We start from the raw sequence: 18245 nt of genomic DNA, 5'->3' as shown, positions 1-18245 counted from the left end.
TGGTCTTGTCTCCACTGCTCCGTCTGCCCCACCTGCAACCCCCGAAGCTCAAGTACCCGGAAGGTGCCCCGGTACCGTTGCCCGGCAAGTTGCGGGGTAGCGATCTGGTAGCTTCTCGGGTTCGCCCCTCCCGTGGAGCCGGCCTAGCGGGATCTCGTCAGTTGCGACCCACGCGTCCTGTACCAGTGGGGCCCCGTGGGCCACTGGTACGACACCTATGAATTCAAAATCCTATAAACCGAGTATACCCCTAATGTGTATAATCCTTTGGAATTAGGTCAATCTGGGATCAATTCTTAGAAATGTATGGTCTCAATTCTTATGAAACGAATGCTACAGGTAGGAAAAATTTCTAAGGGTTGAAACCCTGTAAATATCCTCTATATTTCCTACAAACCGAATGAGCTAGCCATGCCGTGTGCCAGAGAACTTCCGGAGCGATTAACCTAGCCCGAGCACCGGCTTCTAAATCCCCCAAGCGCCTCCTTGCGGGCATCGTTCGTTAGATGGTCTTGTTGGATTCGTTTGCTTTGACGGAAACAAAAGAGCATATCAAGTCCACGGGAAGATAACAAAAAAAAAACAGCACAAAAATAAAACCAAGCCGATGAATCTAAGCAGAAAAAACAAATAAATTAAACGATATTTGGGCCCAAAACTAAAAAAAAGGCTCCCAAGCCAGCCCACCACTGCTAGAGCTGCAAGTTTGTGACCCTCAGTGTACCCTTTGATCCTCTTTAGTTCAACCAAATGAACTAAAATTTTAAAATGACACAACTTTTTGAAACCTAGTTCATTTGTTTGAACTATAGAAGATCAAAAGGTACCTTGAAAGTCACCATGTTGCACCTCTAAGTCCACTGCCCCACACTGATAGTACCTAAAAATATCAGCACGAATCTCGCCACAGGCAACCTGGCAGCTTTATTAATTCATAATAACGTTGGGATACAGGTGATATTAGGAGTTGAGGAAAGATAAACATAGCGGCCTGGACGCAAAGCTCCCAAGTGCACAGTGGCGGATTTGAACCTTCCATGTCCGCATCAGAATTAGGAGAACATGAAACTTTTAAAAAAAATCTCATAAGAAAGTACATAAACAACAAAACAGTTTATCGTTGACTTCAATTCTGAAAAAAAAATACCAATTCGACATGTAAAACTCCAAAGACCGGGATCAGGATTGACAATATTCAAACCAAAAACGTTGCTACTTGCTTGAGCTAAAGAGGAAGGCGCTATTCTGACTTAGGACATGAGAAGTTATTTCAGGCGTAGATGTTCCTGAAGTTATTTCAGGGGTTGGATAGTGAGGGAAAAATCTATTAATTAGTTTCATGCCAGGGTGAAAATGACACATTCTCGCAAAAAAAATGAAACAAAATTTCTTCTGTTACTTTCTCCCCAGATTCGAACAAGAATGATAAAAATTGAAGTTTCCATAGCAAGATTGTTACTTGGGCTTCAAGATGTGGCTTTAGAGTTGATCGAGTCGGGCAGAGGCGGTTGCCATCGCCTGCTCGAGCCTGCGGCGCCAGCCGGCCCATGAGCAAAACCGGAGCCAGGGGCAGCCGAACAGGACCACTGGAGCATGATTAGGCGGGATGGAACAACGCGCGAGCGGCGAGACGGCGAGCAGTCCCTGCAGGCGAGGAGTCCCCTGCTGCCGTCTGCCGATGAGGTGGCGGCTAGGTTCCCTCTCTGCTGCCGTCGCGTCTCTATTCCCCTATCTTGTGCGCGAGCGAGCGAGAGAGAGGATCGATCCCAGGCAACGTGAGCGACCGAGGCTGCTAGAGACCGGATCGGATTGGGTTTTTTGGCCCATTTGTTCATCTAATTTCTGAGGGGCCGGGCCAAGCCCAAAACCTAACAATAAATAGGATGTCAATTTTCCCACGCCCGGACCACAGCACATGTTGCCGAGGGCCTAGCTCCACCCCTGCCAGTGCAGGCTCAGGGTGTGCGTTCGGTTTTTCGGTCGGTTAATATGTTCTTTTTAATACGGTTAGTACTTCGGTTAATACGGTTTGTACTCAAATCGGTTAGCGTTTCGATTATAACTATTCGATTTCGGTTCGGTTTAGGTTATAACCAAATTAACCAAAGTTGACACGAATTTGTGAGGAACATATAATTTTTTGGGTCATATATTCCAACACATGCACTGACTTGATGCGTTTCACTGGTTTTTTTTTTTAGCGCGAAGAAATTCCTCCAGGCTCCAGCGAATAACGTTCAAAAGGCTGTTGCAGCCTGCAGGTGCTAGAGACCAGCTTTCATTGACCTAGGAAGCCCAGATGCGTGTGGTCCTAAATTCCAAATGTATCTTTTATGGGCCTAAAGAAACTATGGCATTGGACCATTGGCAGCCTACTATTACCAGCACGGCAGAACACCAGAAAGGATCGTAGGTCCTCTTAAAAAAAACCAGAAAGTATAGTAGGTTTTCCGTGAGAGCTCTGCCCTAGCCGTCACCGTTGAAGATTTAGCGTTCCACTCGCTTCCGGCCGTCGTCTTGGCGCTGCGATGTGGGGGAAATCTCGGTTCATAAGAGTATCCAGAAGTGTTTGCTTATTTCAATTGTTTGTTTCCATTTGGCAGCACAATGCTGGAGGTTGCGAAGCCGTCGCAAATAAAGGTAACTCTGGTTTTTCCTCTGCTGTGGTGGTGCCTCAACGGACGTTGCTGCGGAGCCAGAGATTCTTAATCCCCGAGGGTTTAGTGTACCCGATCTTGTGGATCTTGGGTTTGTCTACTCGCAGATCCGTTTATACATATCTGCCTATTTTTTTGTTAGTGTGTCATGCTGCTTTTGTTGATTTTATCTTTTGTAATTTTGGAATACTTCTCTAGCGTTCTGATGAAGATCTTGCGGTACGACGACTTACATGTTTAGGCGATTATCCCCGAGCAGTCGCTGCAAGCGAGGAGTCCCCTGCTGCCGTCTGCCAGCGGCGGCTAGGTTCCTCTCTGCTGCCGTCGCATCTCTATTCCCCTGTCCTGTTCGCGAGCGAGTGAGAGAGAGGGAGGATTGATCCCAGGCAACGTGAGCGAGCGAGGCTGAGAGAGACCGGATCGGATTGGGTTTTTTGGCCCATTTGTTCATCGGATTTCTTAGGGGCCGGGCCAAGCCCAAAACCTAACAATAAATAGGCTCGCAATTTTCCCAAGCCCGGGCCACAGCCTAGGTTGCCGAGGGCCTAGCTCACCCTCTGCCCGTGCAGGCAACTAAGCACTAGCAAAACCGTTTTTGTTTCTCCGTCGTTTATGAAGCAGACAAGAAGAGATTAAGAAGGCAGACTTATATAGGCCAATAGACGGTCTATCATAACAAGTCCTTCTCCTTTATCTTCACTTCGTCTCCAAGTTCCAAGTTTGCTACTTTTGCCAGATCAAAACAAAATGAAAGTACAAGCGCTAGATTTCATCACACCTGATTTGGTGAGTTCGCTCATCTATTGTATTACCATTGTTTGTCAACATCAAAACAGGAAAAAAGAAGCAGCAGAAATTATGTGTTGTTCCGTCACCATCGTTCTATGCAGCTTCCCTCTTTCGTGGCCGTCCATCAGAGGCGGACAAATCCACACGCAAACCTACTTCCACCCCTCCCTTATATATACCTCGCTCTCATTCTCTCCCACGGGATATAGGCCCCTCTCCTCACGCCGCCTCCCCTCCCCTCGCGCCGCCGGCGGCCCTTCTCCCCACGGGTTGCTGTCGTCGACGAGATTCAGCGGATCCAAATGGGCACCCTGAGATCCGGTTGATCCAAACGGGAGCCCTGAGCTCGGGCGGATCTCGATTGCGGGGGCTCCTCACTCACATCAGGCGGATCTCGATCGACGGGGCTCTTCATCGAGATCAGGCAGATCTCGACCACGACGGCTCCTCCCCGCACTCACTGCTGCGATGGGTCCTACGCTGATCGTGATTCTTCGCATCTGTCAGGAGGGCGTTGTAGATCAACGCGCCAGCCAGGCCCTCGTTGCTTTCGACTGCAATCCAAAGGTGAGAATCAAATTTAATTCATCTAAATCTAGAACATATCTTGGGCCGGTTCAATGTTTATCGCAGGCTCCGTGCATCTGGCATGTTGTTTACCGTGCGGCCGTGCCAGCTGCTGCCAGACGGGCCCCGAAAAACACACTGGTCTTTGTAACGTCCAACAACAATGAATTGTTTGAATTCTGCTTTCTCTGTACAGTAAGCTTCGAGGAGAAGGCCCAGGAGAGGTACACAGAAACAGAGTAAAGAAGAGAGCGCGCGACAATGGCTCTTGATTCTGACGGCGGCGCCAGTGCCAAGAGGCTATGCGCAGACGAGGAGGGCAACCAAGGGGACCGCATCTCGGAGATGTTGGATGATCTGAAGCTGAAGATCCTGACCCATCTCCCGCTCAAGTCCGCGATTCGCACGGCAATGCTCTCCAAGGAGTGGTCCAGGGTGTGGAAGCTCCATTTGAATCAGGACGGTGGGAGTGCACATCCAATGATCCTCCACCACGACCTCGTCGCCCGCACCTATCCATCGCCAGAGCAGCTGCTCGAGTTGCTGGAGCAGCAAGGAGGGCGCCGTCTCCACAGCTTCTCCCTCATCGTCCAGACAAGCCTGATGAGCACCTCGTGCTTCAACCGCTGCCTGGAACTCCACGTCGAGCTGCGGAACTATTCTGCTCAGTGTAGAATCGTATTCCATTTCCCGATGTCGAGCAGGATCCTCGCGCGCCTCTCGCTCCGTGGCATCAGTGTAAGCCAGATCCACTATAAGTCCGCCCAGGACTTCTCCAACCTCGAGGTTATCCGTCTTTATGAGGTTGGCATCGTTGATTACGTCTTGATGAAAATGGTCTCCCTTTGCCCTGCTCTTCGTACTCTCGACTTGTGCTACTGCAAGGACCTCAGCGATCTTGGCAGGATTTTTCACTGCAGGAACCTCAGAACTCTCACTGTTGCGGAGTGTCCCAGAGTCCGTGAGCTGGGTATATGGACGTTTTACCAGCCGGTTTGTAGCATCCGCTCCTTTAGATACCGCGGCTCTTTCCTCTGGCCATTCTACCTTCCGAGGGTTGCCGTGCTAAGCGATCTTTGCATCTGCTACAATGTCGCCATTCCTGTTGATGTTTCCGGTCAATGGTTTGACAACACCCTATTCAATACTGCTGAACTCACCGTCCTCACCATCTGCAACAATGTCCTCCAGGTCTGCTCTTTTGCTTTACCCGGCTCATTTCATTTTGCATTGCAACTTAAATCTTTGGTTTCTTACTACTATTTTCCTGCCCCTTAGGCTGTGTCTTCCTTGACTGATGCCGGAGTACATGCTGGATTGGCCAAGGTAGCCAACTTTCAGAAACTGAAAGAGCTTCAGTTGATCATGTTTGAAATGAAGTCACTCAACCTTGCTGGCATCTATGCATTCCTCAAGAACTGCCAGTGTCCTATACTTGAGAGCCTCTTTGTGCAGGTAAACACATGAAACAACTTGTTGTGGTAATTTTGTTACAGGCATGTCTTTGTTGTGCTCTTACTTTATTCAAACGCTCCTTAACGATTATAATTTGTCGTTGCAGCTCCCAACTGAGAAATCTAATATGCCCGTAGTGGATGCTCATAATGATGTGATTGAAGAGCCGCCAGAGGATGTCTTAGAAAACCTTAAGGTCGTAAAGATCATGAACTTCAGTTGCGACCTCATTGCGGTGCAGCTGGTGCTTTTCTTTTTGAGGAAAGCTAACTCCCTCCGTGAACTGCTATTGGTTGCTCCGAATATAAATCAATTGAATGTGTCTGATATTCCTGATATTCAGCAAGCAGACCGCCTGCTTCTCAACGAAGCTTTGGCAAATGGCAAGTTAGTTCTCAAACCTGACAATACTACGCCCTATCCACTTCATTCAGAGGTCTTTGCAGAGCTTTAGTTGTCAGACAGCAATCGAGTTGTGGCCATGATTTTGTAGCGGCAGCTGGAATTATTTGTATTTCAAGTTTAGTGATGATGGTTATCTCTCGCATCAGATTTTAGTGGTGGCTTGAATTATATTTTATCCGTATGTATTTGAATCAGTTCCATGTCATCGTTCACAATTCATTAGGATTGTTTGATGATGAACCGTGTTTCAATTCTGAACTGACGTCTGGAATTATTATCTATTTGTAATAACAAATTAGTTATGATCGATCTTGGATATTTGTTCTCTTCTCATCTGGTCTGTTAGGTGTTGAGTATACAGTTTATGCAGTGACTTGTGGACATAATTCCCATAATTTGCTAGAAGTAGACTGATATAACATGATACGGCTTATGAAGTGTATGTTGTTGACCTACACATGTGTAGTACAAAACTAGAATTAAAGCTTTAAAACATGCTTCCTGTGGTATACACATGTAGTAGTACAATCCTGGAAATAGAGCTTTGTCCCTTGTGATATCCCTCGAGTGGAATAGAGAAGCAGCAACAAATTGCCATGTTTTCATAATACTTCATACTCTGCGATGTTAATGATTTTGTATCTTTAAAATTGATTTTAAATCTAGATGAAGCATAATGCAGGGGAACTTGAGATAATATTGTCGAATAAAAATAAAATGGAAGTACAAGCTAGATTAAACAGGGTGGTGTGGAGTCAGAGGTACCGCCAGAAGGAGCTTAATGGCCCTCTGATCCTAAATTTTTGACTCAAATTTGTCCAAACATGAATGTATCTATTTTTAAAAAGCGTCAAGATACATGTAATATTTCGACAATAATTTAGGATCAGAGGGAGTAGTTAATTTTGCCAAATAAAAATAAAATGAAAGTACAAGCTAGATTTCGTTGAGATTTTATGAGTTTGATGATCTGCTGTAAGATGTTCTAGCCTTGTCCTAAGTCAAACCTTTTAAATTTTGATAAAGTTTATAGAAAAATATATCAACACGTATAACTCTAAAAAAAATCCCGCCTTTTTCCCGCCTACCCGCGCAAACTCCCCACCGTGGGCAGTGCATTTGTGCCGCGTGGTGTACTTCGCGTCCCTGGAGGCAGTGGACCCGCGTGGTGCCGGAACCGTCACCGGAGTAGTCGCCCATCACCACCGATGTAGGCATTGCACCGCGGGGCGTCACCGGTGTAGACAGTGCACTTCGAAATCGACGGCGAATCGCGTTGCTCCTCACCCGCGGCGATGGCTCGACCGTGGAACCACGCTGGTGCACCGGTGCTCCTCATTCCGACCCCGCAGCCTCCTACTGGCGCGCGCGCCCTATAATAGAGTGTTGTTCGGTTTCAGAATATAACTACTCTTGGTATCTACGTTCATTATACATACTTATATACTCCCTCCGTCCCATATTAAGTGACTCAAATTTGTCCAAATATGGATGTATGTATGCATAAAAAGCGTTTAGATACATGTAATAAAAAGTCACTTAATATGGGACGAAAGGAGTATTTGATATCGCAGGTGTTAGTATAATTTCCTTATATCGTAGGAGAAAGATAGAACGTCTTATTTTTAAAAACAAACATAGTATTACCATTCTTCATTAAAAAATGAAAAAAAATGCGTTGCTATGTCACCATCTTTCTGTGATCATGGATAACATTCAGTCTACTCCCTCAGTTTACTCATTGGCAAGTGTGATTCTCAGGCAATGGGAGGCTATCAACAACAGATAGAACCAGAGCTTGGATGCGAACGCGCGTTTGCTCTAATGTCCAACAATTTTGTACCTACACGTTGAAGAAATAATATTCAGTCCACTTCGTGAAAATGAACATCAGGTCGACTTATTCATATTCTATTAATATGATGCGTAGAGTTCCAAAGTACCAAAGACGAAAAGAAGAATGGAAAACTCCTTTTTGTGTGATAACGTATTATCGAAGATGAATTAAAAATGGGCGTGGCTATTGAGCGGTTGCCTGTTATTTAAAGGAACCCCCTTAAATATCAGGCGCCTAATCTGAACCGTTTTTTCCAGATCAAACGGTCATATCGCCAAACCTTCTAGATGCACAGAACGGCCCCCCACCACCCCCCGGCCCGCCCGAGCTTTTTTGTCGTGAGTTTTGTTGGCTTCGGCTTTTTTGCCTGTGTTTTGTTTTGGGCTTTTTTATGGCTTTTTCTTTTAGAGAGCTCGTATCCTTTGTTTTGTTTCTCTGGTTTGCAGGCTCCTGGGCTTCTGGGCTTTAATTTGCACTGTACTTGTAGCCCCAACAGTCTAGAAACTACACTCCCGTCATGTTTGACCTATCCTTAAAATCCTGGTACATTTCCAAAGCCACTGGTTTAACGAATAAAGTTCTGGTATGTTTGGCAACTATAATTGCGCCAAGGACAAACTGTAAAAAACATCCCTTGCATTAAAAGGACACAGACACAGTTTAGAAATGAAGAAGCGGCGCATGGTTATCGCGAAAAAATGTAAAAGGGAAATTGAGAATGAACAAGAAAAAAAAAACCCACAAACCTCATGTTAAAAGCACACATGGGGCATGGGTGGATAAAAAATGGATTACTATAACTGTCTTGGTGAACCCACTCATAAAACCCCCTAGAAGTCCTCATATAGAGTTCAATGCCAGGTGATATATAATCCCTCATTTCAAAACGACAGTGCTGAACGAAAAATTCATGGTACAACTTTTTTTTTTCTTTTTTTCAGAAAGCAATAACTTTGACCCTGATCCTTAAAACCCCATTCTTCATCTTCAACTTTAGTAAGATCGTGCTCCCACTGGTGATACCAAGCACTCTACTTACGCTGTTCCATCCATGGGTGATAATGGTGTCCATTGCGCTTCCACTTATGAAACTGTTGTGTCTTTCTCCTATGGTGTTGTTGTAGAATAAAACTTTTCCTTCTCTTGGGATTTCTAGCCAGAATGTGACATCAGCAGGGATACCCTGGATGATAGTTCGTGTGGGGAGTTTACAACACACACAAAAAAAACACATGGAAAAAAAACCACATAGCAATGTCTGCGTCGGTCATCTTGGGTGCAACATATTGCTCCCTCTTTTTCAGTGCTTGCCTGGTGTTGAAATACTTGACTAACATGTCCATGTCATTGTTTGATAGAGCGTACATGTCTGTAAACACAGTTTTGTGTACTCTGTCACATCTATTAGAACTGACTTGGCGAACAGCTGCCAGTTTAAAAAAAAAAGGTGTAACACAAACAGAAACGAGTTAGCTGGGAAAAAATGAAAACAGTTTCTAAGAAATTTAAGAGCACCTGCAGAAACATAAAAAAAGAACACGCCAGAAACATATAGAAAACACACCTCGTGCTCATGCCAAGACCTTCGTATCATTATTTTCGTCGTAAACCTTGGCATTAAAAAGGCAACCATAACCTACAGCACTAAAATGGACTGAATCTCCAGCGCACAGATTCATGGTGTTTGCGAAATCCCTCCAGTAGGCACCACCTAGCAAAGTGCGGCCCTCAAATTCGTTGATGTATAGATCAAATTCGAACCCTGCGTCGTTCCTTATGATCAGGAAGTTCCTAGCATATGATTTTAGCGTCTCCTTAAAATAGCAGGGTACTGCCTGTGAAATTAAGTCAAAAACTGATGTCAGAAAAAACAAGGTAACAAATCAAAATCTTTTGTTTGTTTTCCTTTAGTTAGATAGATGGCACGACTAAAAATGCAGACAAAAAGCATCAAAAACAAAAGACCAAACAAACACTATTGAAAGTGCTGTGTGCTATGCAACATTCAGAACGAAAAACTACATCTGTTTTAGTAACCGTAAAACTAACAGAAAAGAACAGTTAACAAAATCAACCATGTCATGATATGCTTGGATGTTTATTGCATTTGATTGAAGCATTATCCAAGTGAGCATACATACAACAAAATCTTCAAACTCGGGAAGCAGACATATTTTGAAATCTCTTGCTCTCCTATCTGAATGTCGACAAGGCCCGTCTGCGTTGAGGCATACTGAACAAAAGTTGTCCATCTTCGGCTACAAAAATAGACATGAATACAAACCAGTTATGCGAGAATCATGCACCCCACCCCACCCCGCCCCCCCCCCAACCTCACAGCTTCCACACGCACACACACACACACCCGGCAAAACTCCATAACATACCTCAAAATATCCAAAAATCCGTTCTGAAGCCTAAAAACACTAGAAAAATGACAACCTGGGGTTCCCAATAGGTACGTAGAAAAAAAGACGCCCCACCCAAACACCCACCCCCGCTAGAAAAAAGATAAAACAACGCAAAGAGAAGGAGGGAGGAATCATCACTCACTGGGAGAAGCGTCGCCAACCAGCGCGAGGGAGAAGAACACCAGGGAAGGCGAGAGAAGACAAAAATGTTTGCGTCTCTTCGGATTGGGAGAAGAATGAAAAAGATGGGAGCACATGTAACTGAGCTCTTGGACTCCCCATAACCGGCCCAAACAATTTTGTCTCTTCCTCTTCCAATACCCAACCTAGCCCAGAATCAAAAGCCCGCGAAAAAAAAAACAGAAAAAAACAAACAAACAGGCCCAGACCCAGAACAGGCCCAGGCCGCACGTAGCCTCCTTTGTATCTTCATAAATGTCCGCCCCCCCCCGCCCCCCTGCGTTCTCACAAACCATTGCGGCGGCCGGAGCGATCAAGAACACCAGGGCACATTAAACAACCCCACCAGAAGAATCAAGATAGGAGATCAAGATATCTTGATCCAAGAAAGCAAACCTTCAGGCAAACGCGGACGAAAAGGCCACAGACGGGGATTCGTCCCACACAAGTTTGCCCCCAAAAAAATGTCGGAACCCCCATGAATTCTAGGCCAAAATCATCTCCCATCCACCCCCCCCCACCCCCCTTCCACCCCACCTAAACCCTCACCTGTAAGTGAATTCTCTGTTGGTGGATCTTTTGCAAGGACATATGAACAGCGAGGAAAAAGAGACCACAAAGATCTACTCACGCCTGGATGCGGACGAGACATCGTTCAAAAGAGTATCAACACTTGGGGAGGGGTACAGTACCTGCCAGGGTATGATCACATATCTCCCCCCCTCTCTTTCCTTGGTTACAATCTTCAGTATGAAAACAACCATGCCATCTAGAGATTAAAGGTCCAACAGCTAACATGAAGAACGAGTTTGAATCTGCAAAATTGATGAAGAAAACACAAAAAAAGAGTCATCAGTGATATACTCCATAAACCCAATAATGAGAAAGACATATGCTATATAGGGGCTGATTTATAATCTGGACATTTGTTTTGCAGGAATTTTGGATGCGTATGGTCCTTTCCTATTTAACAATTCTGAGGTAAAAAATCTCTAAGAAAAACAGTGTAACAAAAAAAGAAGACAAACCCTGATTACGATTAATAAAGACTACATATCAAATTTCTTGTTGACATGTATTAGCTGCTGCAGCTGCCAAGACAAGACTCTCTAATGCAATTGACAACTAGCTGCGCGCCCCAACAAAATCATCATGTGTATCAGGTTTGCAGGCTCGTTTTTGTAGCAGCTGTCATCACAAAAAAAAACATAGAAAAAAACAAAAAATCTGAGTCCAGATACAACAAAAAAAAAGCGCATTCATTAAGTTTCCTCTTGTTGCAGGTAAATGATAGCGAGCCAAATTTGTTAACAGGATCAAGCCAAACAGCGGTTGAAGACCTCATTGTAAGTGTGCATGTCATCTAGGAGGATAATAAACCAAGAAAAAAGAGCAGAAATCTAGATATGTAGATAACAAAATCAGAAAAAACCATTATGCTGCTAACTGTGTTATCGCTATCAATTTATCTGGTGTAGATGAATTTGTCACAAGGGGGCAACATGACATACACGCAAATGCTGCAAGGCATGGACACGCTGGGTGACCTAAGAGTTACTATTGCACAGGTACGACATGTGAAAAAAAATAGCATGGTCCAACCTTTTAGGTGGAAAACCCCCAAAAGAATTCTCCGAAAAGAAATTTCAAAATTAATCTAGTCCCTTTTCCATAACTGTTGTTCTTTTATTTTCTGTGTCAGAGTAATGTATGCCCGACGAGTGGTGGTATTTTTATTGAGCCCATGGGTGCAGAGGTAAAAAAGAAAAAAGATTGAACTCTGAAAAAGAGAAAAATAGAACATAAAAATCTTTGTCTGTCCACGAAAACACTCTAGAAATGAAAATCTGATATTTCTCCTTGATGTCATTTGCTGTTATACTTTACAGAATAAGATGTTCATGATAACTGGGAGGACTGAAGACACCTACCTGCGGACTGAAGAGGCTGGAAATGTTTCATGGCAGAGTGCATCATCAGAAGAAGAGGCAGGATCCCTTGACAAGCAATGGACAGAGCAGACTGGGAACATGGAACATTTGCCTGACAGACAAGGCATCATAAATCATGAGCATCAAAAAGGGAAATCAAATCAACAACAATTTCTGCATGTGGATGAGGAACCCAAATGGGCAGAGAACGCAAATAATACAGAGTTCAGATTAGATGGGTCAGACACGCATGGTAGCAGTGATCAAGAACGACAAGAAGACAGTGCGCATCAAGCACACAATGGAGAGAGCCCGCGGGACGAGAACACTAGTGGTCAGGGTGGGGGGGAGAAAGAGCAACTTGAAGAGATATTGAGTGAGGAGGATATCCACATATTTCTGGAAAATGAGCAAACAATCAGTAGTAGCCAGGAGGTGCGTGAAAGTCTTGTGCCACGCATGCGAATGCTCTTTGACACTGACAAAGAAGCTTTCGAATTCTATAACACATATGCTTCTGTGTGTGGATTCTCAGCAAAGAAAGCTTCAAATTATCACTCTCGCAGAATGAATGTAGACAAACCAACTAGATATACTTTCAAATGCAACCGTTCTGGTAAGGTTGTGGATAAACAAAAGCAAGCAGAAAAAAGAAGAGCTAAACAAATTAAAAGAGCAGAGGAGAAAGTAGTCCAAGGGTTGCAGCTCCAAAAGAAGAGGAAAAGAAACTTGCTCGAGGTGACTGATTGTAAAGCACAAATGGTTGTATCGCTGAGAGCAGGCAAGTGGGAAATCATAACTCTAGAGCTTGACCACAACCATGAGCTTAGCCCTCCTGATGAAGCAAGGTTCCTGAGATCACACAAACAGATGACGGAAGAAGAGAAGCTCATCATTCGTACATTCAATGCAGTGAAGCTGCCCACCAGAAAAATAATGTCTATACTAGCTTCGTATAGAGGAGGTATAAAAGCAGTGCCATACAACAAGAAATACGTCAGTAATTATAGAACAGCAATCAGGAAAGTAAACAGCAAAAATGACATGATGCAGGTGTCTGACTACTTCAGAAAAAGGCAAGCCCAGGATCCCACGTTTTACTGCGCAATAAAATTGGACAAGAACAGCACAGTGGAAAGCCTGTTTTGGGCTGATGGGAAAGCAAGGCAGCTGTATGAAGCGTATGGTGACTGCATAAGCTTCGACACGACATATAGGACAAATAGGTATAACCTCCCGTTTGCTCCGTTTGTCAGCATAACAGGACATGGCAGCAACTGTTTGTTTGCTTGTGCTATCCTAGAGAACGAGACAATTGAAACATTCAAATGGCTTTTTGAGACATTCATACATTGCATGAATGACAAGCAACCGGTGTCTATCATCACTGACCAAGATGTTGATGGGTTCGTTGCATGAAAAACAAAAAATTTCCTACGAGAAGTGCGGAAAAAATACAAGATAATATCTACTAGATGTAAGTAACAAGAGGGATTATGAGCATCATACCCTCATAGACCACAAAGCGTTACGATCACGGGATCGTTGTTGGCGTAGTGGTACTTTCGATGAGATCGATCTCAATGCCGAACGTACGGCACCTCCTTCATATCCACGCGTACGGCTTAATGTCGTCTCCTCCTTCTTGATCCAGCAAGACGAGGAGGAGAGGTTGACGAGATCCCGGCAGCACGACGGTGTGGTGTAGGATATGGTGGAGAGCTCCGCGGGCAGGGCTTCGCTGCGCACGGCAGAGAAGGAGAGGGGCTCAGGGGAGAGAGATCCAGCTGAGGGCTTGGTGTGTTCTCTCCCCCTGCCTCTCACCTCTATTTATATAGGAGGTGGTGGCCAGGGTTTGCCCCTCCTCCAATAAGGGGTTAGGGCCAGCCAAAGGAGTCCCGGAAGGATTTTTCCTTCTGCCCGGCCTCCCCACGTACGTGGAGTTCCACCACGTGGTGGAGAGCTCCACCGAAGGCTTCCTTTCTCCCAAATGGGCCTGCTTAGGCCCATTAGAGGATAATTAATTAGATTTCTCTAATTAATTACTACAAAGGTCCAATTAAATTTTCAGGAATAATCCGAAACATTTCAGAACCTTCCGAGAACTTCCGGAACCTTCTAGAATATTCTCGGTCAATACCGGAAAATATTCCGAACTTTTCCGAAACCCTGAAACAGCTTTTCCATAGATAAATCTTTATCTCCGGACCATTCCGAAGCTCCTCGTGATGTCCTGGATCCCATCCGAGACTCCGAATCAATATCCGATATCACCATCTATTATCTCATCGAACCCTAGCGACATTAAGCGTTAAGTGTGTGACCCTACGGGTTCGAGAACATGTGGACATGACCGAGACACCTCTCCGATCAATAACCAATAGCGGGACCTAGATGTCTATAATGGTTCTCACATATTCCACGAAGATCTCATCGGTTGAACCACGATGTCGAGGATTCAATTAATCCGGTATTCAATTCCCTTTGTCTCGCGATATATTACTTGTCCGAGATTTGATCGTCGGTATCACCATACCTAGTTCAATCTCGTTACCGGCAAATTCTCTTTACTCGTACCGCAATATAATATCCCCGTGAGTAAACACATTAGTCACATGCTTGCAAGCTCATTAGGATGTTATATTACCGAGAGGGCCCAGAGATATCTCTCCGTCACATGGAGTGACAAATCCTAGTATTGATCCATACAACCCAACAAACACCTTCCGAGATACCTGAAGAACACCTTTATGATCACTCAGTTACGAGATGACGGTTGATGTCCACAAAGTATTCTTCCAGTACTAGGGAGTGGCATGATCTCATGGTCTAAGGAAATGATACTTGACATAATAAAAGCAATAGCAATTTAAACTTAAATGACACGATCAAAAGCTATGCTTAGGTTTAGGTCTGTCCATCACATCATTCTCCTAATGATATGACCTCGTTAATAAATGACAACACATGTCTGTGGTTAGGAGATCTTAACCATCTTTTAATAACCGAGCTAATCTAGTAGAGGCGTATTAGGGACACGGTATATGTTTATTTATCCACACATATATTTAGTTTCCTGTTAATACAATTATAGCATGGATAATAAACATTTATCAAAAACAAAGAAATATGATAATAACATATTTATTATTGCCTTTAGGGCATATTTCCAACAGATGTAGCCATGAAGCAGGCTATATGTCAGGTTTTCACAAGTGCGACACACAGAAACTTTCTTTGGCATATAAAAAAGAAAGCAGAGGACAGATGCGCAAAAGCCTTTGCATCAAAGAAATATCTTCATGAAGAATTCAATGACATTCTGAACAATTCATTAACAGAGGAGGAATTTGAGGACTTGTGGACACGGATGATTGACAAATATGTTGTGCAAGACCTAAAATACTTACAAGATATGTGGTTGGACAGACGCAGATTTGTTCCCGTATACTACAAGAATGTTTTTTTTCCATTCATCAACTCAACTGCTAGGAGTGAGGGCACAAACGCTATATTCAAGGATAATGTGTGCTCAACTTATAGTGTGATAAGTTTCCTGGGTGAATATCAGACTATAGCTGAGAACATTGAGGAGAAAGAAAAAGAGCTTGATCACGTGACAAGAACAACTAACCCCTCATATATACACTGCTCAGAAATGGGAGATAGAGGCAGGCAAAGCATACAACAGAGCAATATTCTATAAGTTCCAGAAGCAGCTGAGATTTACAGAAAATATGCATATTGAAGAGGTTGTACGATTCGAGAAGTATGAAGTTTACAAGTCAAATTACCATGCAAAGATGGAATTCAGGTCTAGGAGGTATATTGTTGCTGTTGACATTAAAAATGAAGGATTTGCGTGTTTGTGTTGTAAATTCCAGAAAGATGGCATACTGTGTGCGCACATCCTGAAAGTGCTTGTACATCTCAACATACCACGGATCCTAGACAAATGCATCATCCAGAGGTGGAGGCCCAGGGATAGGAAAGTTGAAAGGGACAGAAAATACAATGTTTCATGCAGGGGCGGAGCTAGGGAAAAAATACTCAGGTGCACAACTTTGACAAGAACACAAATTTACATGCAATTTCGACCAAAAATCCCTTAGCCTGGTGTCCTGATGCTGCTAATCCATGGTGCACCATCAAAAATTAGATGTAGTTAGCACTAATTTTCTTTTCTGACCCTAGTGCCTGTGCACTAGGCAGCCTCCACCTAGCTACGCCCCTGGTTCCATGCGAGAGATACAACATACTCTCGCGCTGGTGCACATACATAAATAGCAGAAGGCGCGAGAGACAATGCAAACTACTTGATGCTTGTTGAGGAAGCAAAGAGAATACAAGAGAAATTGTACTCGAATGCTGCTGTGCGGGGAGTTGACAAAAAGATAGCTGAAGAAGATGTTGGAATAAATCCATGCCCCCCCCCCAGCATCAAAAACCCAGCTGTTGGAACTAAAAACCATTGTGGAAGGCATATTTACAAAACAGCAAATTACATGCAGCCATTGCGGGATGCATGACCACAACATAACTACTTGTTCAATGCTACATCTAGACAGGAGTGAGATTGAAAAACAGAAGAAAAGCAAAAAATCAGCGGCTGATAAAACTACAGGTTGACATATATACAGATATACTATATGTGCATCGTCTATTGAAAAAAAGATACTGCACAATATTATAGGGCTTTTTTTATGCATACATAACATGAAATTTCCCACAATTTTCAGGGGTGGCGCACGGTAAAGAGCCGCAGACGAAAAAGGTCAATAGGAGAGCTAGTGGTGCGAAGCTTACCACAAATGCTGGGGCGAGAAACAGCAGGAGCGAAGGCTCGGGGAACACTGTTCATGCTGAGGGAGCTGAGCACATCCTCAATAGAAGGACCTTGAAACAAGCAAGCCAATAATGGATATTAACAAGGTCAAACGTAACCCCAGGAAGAAAAAAGATGACTCCGCATAAAAAGAGAGGAAAGAAAGGGACAAGCTGCAACAGATTACTTACATTTGCTCGAGCCGAATACACATCACTGCTCCATTTATGAAAGATTTCTATTACTATTTGTTCAGGTGTTACCATACTGAGGACCTAGTATAAAAAACCCCAGTTTGGTTGATGTTGTGCCTTTTACATTTCATAAGAAACTTGTTCCTCGTTTTGACTGCAGCAGTCTGTCTGTTCACTCCCCCTCGTATGAACTATAAAACACAGCTCTACGTGCATGATTAGATCTTTTACTGAACATATGATCAGCAGCAAATAAATAGGGGGCAGAGAAAAGAAAGGAAAAAATAATTATACTGAACTTTTTCTTTGCACTATTAAGCAAAATTTATGACATCATTCTGCATGCACCAAGAAAGGAAAGGATTACAAAAACAAAACAACAACAATCCAAATCTGTCATTGCTGGTGTCGTTCGTTTCGCATCAAACAATACACAAAAAGGCTAGCACCGTAGAGTTCTGGAAAAAGCACAGACATGCTGTGTGGAAAACTTAAAAAAAACTCCTTTCAAAACAGCCATGTGCGTCCGGGAGAAAATGGATTCTTCACTCCTCTTTGATCGAACTGGTAGAACTCACACTACTGCTGCAAACCAAAAAGAGAGTAGAAACTTTCATTACAAAACCATTTGCAGCAGCAGTAATAAGCAACAACAAAAAAAACTGGTGCGAAACAAATACATACATCTTCAGAAAAAGTCGTAACCAGATTCTTTGCTTGACCTTCGATGTTGTATTTTGAGAACATCAAACGGTTAGCTAGCTTCACTCTGAAATTAGGGACATCTGATCTTGGAAAAACACATGCTTGATGGTTCCTTGGTGACCAAAGTTCCATAAATTTCATCACATAGATGCCGCAATCATCGCTTCTTGGAAAAAAAATGGTAGGATGACATAACGCCACAGGTTAAAAAAAAAAGAATTATGCTTCAAAAGTGGAAAAGGACTACTAATAAGAGAACAAATGCGATGATGCAAAACTCACGAGTTTC

The 18245-nt window shown here is 43.7% G+C and overlaps 2 protein-coding genes and 1 long non-coding RNA gene across 5 annotated transcripts; 1 reads left to right on the top strand and 2 right to left on the bottom strand.

Annotated features, from left to right (window-relative positions):
* Positions 1–291: 291 nt before the first annotated feature.
* Positions 292–1820, bottom strand: LOC112271626. Its single transcript, XR_002964952.1, has 2 exons — positions 828–1820; positions 292–528 (listed from the first exon to the last, which is right to left on the bottom strand). It is a non-coding gene; the product is annotated as an uncharacterized LOC112271626 (long non-coding RNA).
* Positions 1821–8641: 6821 nt separating this feature from the next.
* Positions 8642–10760, bottom strand: LOC104581577. Of its 3 annotated transcripts, none has more exons than XR_729596.3 (4): positions 10264–10571; positions 9852–9968; positions 9275–9545; positions 8642–9136 (listed from the first exon to the last, which is right to left on the bottom strand). XR_729596.3 is itself a non-coding variant. In XM_024461270.1 (3 exons), exons 1-3 carry the CDS (start codon positions 10401–10403, stop codon positions 9282–9284), a joined length of 525 nt encoding a protein of 174 aa, XP_024317038.1. In that variant the 5' UTR covers positions 10404–10760; the 3' UTR covers positions 9145–9281. The 3 variants fall into 3 exon arrangements, 1 of the variants encoding a protein (XP_024317038.1); XR_002964915.1 differs by lacking the exon at positions 10264–10571 and adding an exon at positions 10098–10185; XM_024461270.1 differs by lacking the exon at positions 8642–9136 and having other exon boundaries at positions 9145–9545; positions 9848–9968; positions 10264–10760.
* Positions 10761–10885: 125 nt separating this feature from the next.
* Positions 10886–13651, top strand: LOC100845250 (protein FAR-RED ELONGATED HYPOCOTYL 3-like). Its single transcript, XM_010231564.1, has 7 exons — positions 10886–11001; positions 11239–11282; positions 11393–11464; positions 11585–11647; positions 11780–11869; positions 12004–12057; positions 12191–13651. The coding sequence occupies exons 1-7, from the start codon at positions 10893–10895 to the stop codon at positions 13649–13651; spliced, it is 1893 nt and encodes a 630-aa protein (XP_010229866.1). The 5' UTR covers positions 10886–10892.
* Positions 13652–18245: the final 4594 nt, after the last annotated feature.

The sequence above is a fragment of the Brachypodium distachyon genome, chromosome 1 (genome assembly GCF_000005505.3).
Source record: "Brachypodium distachyon strain Bd21 chromosome 1, Brachypodium_distachyon_v3.0, whole genome shotgun sequence".
In the NCBI taxonomy this organism is placed as follows: Eukaryota; Viridiplantae; Streptophyta; class Magnoliopsida; order Poales; family Poaceae; genus Brachypodium; species Brachypodium distachyon.
This window is presented reverse-complemented; position numbering and strand designations above follow the sequence as displayed.

What these genes read in the sequence shown, in the direction of transcription:
- LOC100845250 (XM_010231564.1), top strand. Translation starts at nt 10,893, where the DNA reads ATGAACAGCGAGGAAAAAGAGACCACAAAGATCTACTCACGCCTGGAT. An exon ending in GGGGTACAGTACCTGCCAGG is followed by an intron (nt 11,002 to 11,238) that starts GTATGATCACAT and finishes TTTGTTTTGCAG; the next exon opens with GAATTTTGGATGCGTATGGT. An exon ending in TAAGAGTTACTATTGCACAG is followed by an intron (nt 11,870 to 12,003) that starts GTACGACATGTG and finishes TTTCTGTGTCAG; the next exon opens with AGTAATGTATGCCCGACGAG.
- LOC104581577 (XM_024461270.1), bottom strand. Translation starts at nt 10,403, where the DNA reads ATGGGGAGTCCAAGAGCTCAGTTACATGTGCTCCCATCTTTTTCATTC. An exon ending in GGTTGGCGACGCTTCTCCCA is followed by an intron (nt 9,969 to 10,263) that starts GTGAGTGATGAT and finishes CTATTTTTGTAG; the next exon opens with CCGAAGATGGACAACTTTTG. An exon ending in GTTTGAAGATTTTGTTGTAT is followed by an intron (nt 9,546 to 9,847) that starts GTATGCTCACTT and finishes TTAATTTCACAG; the next exon opens with GCAGTACCCTGCTATTTTAA.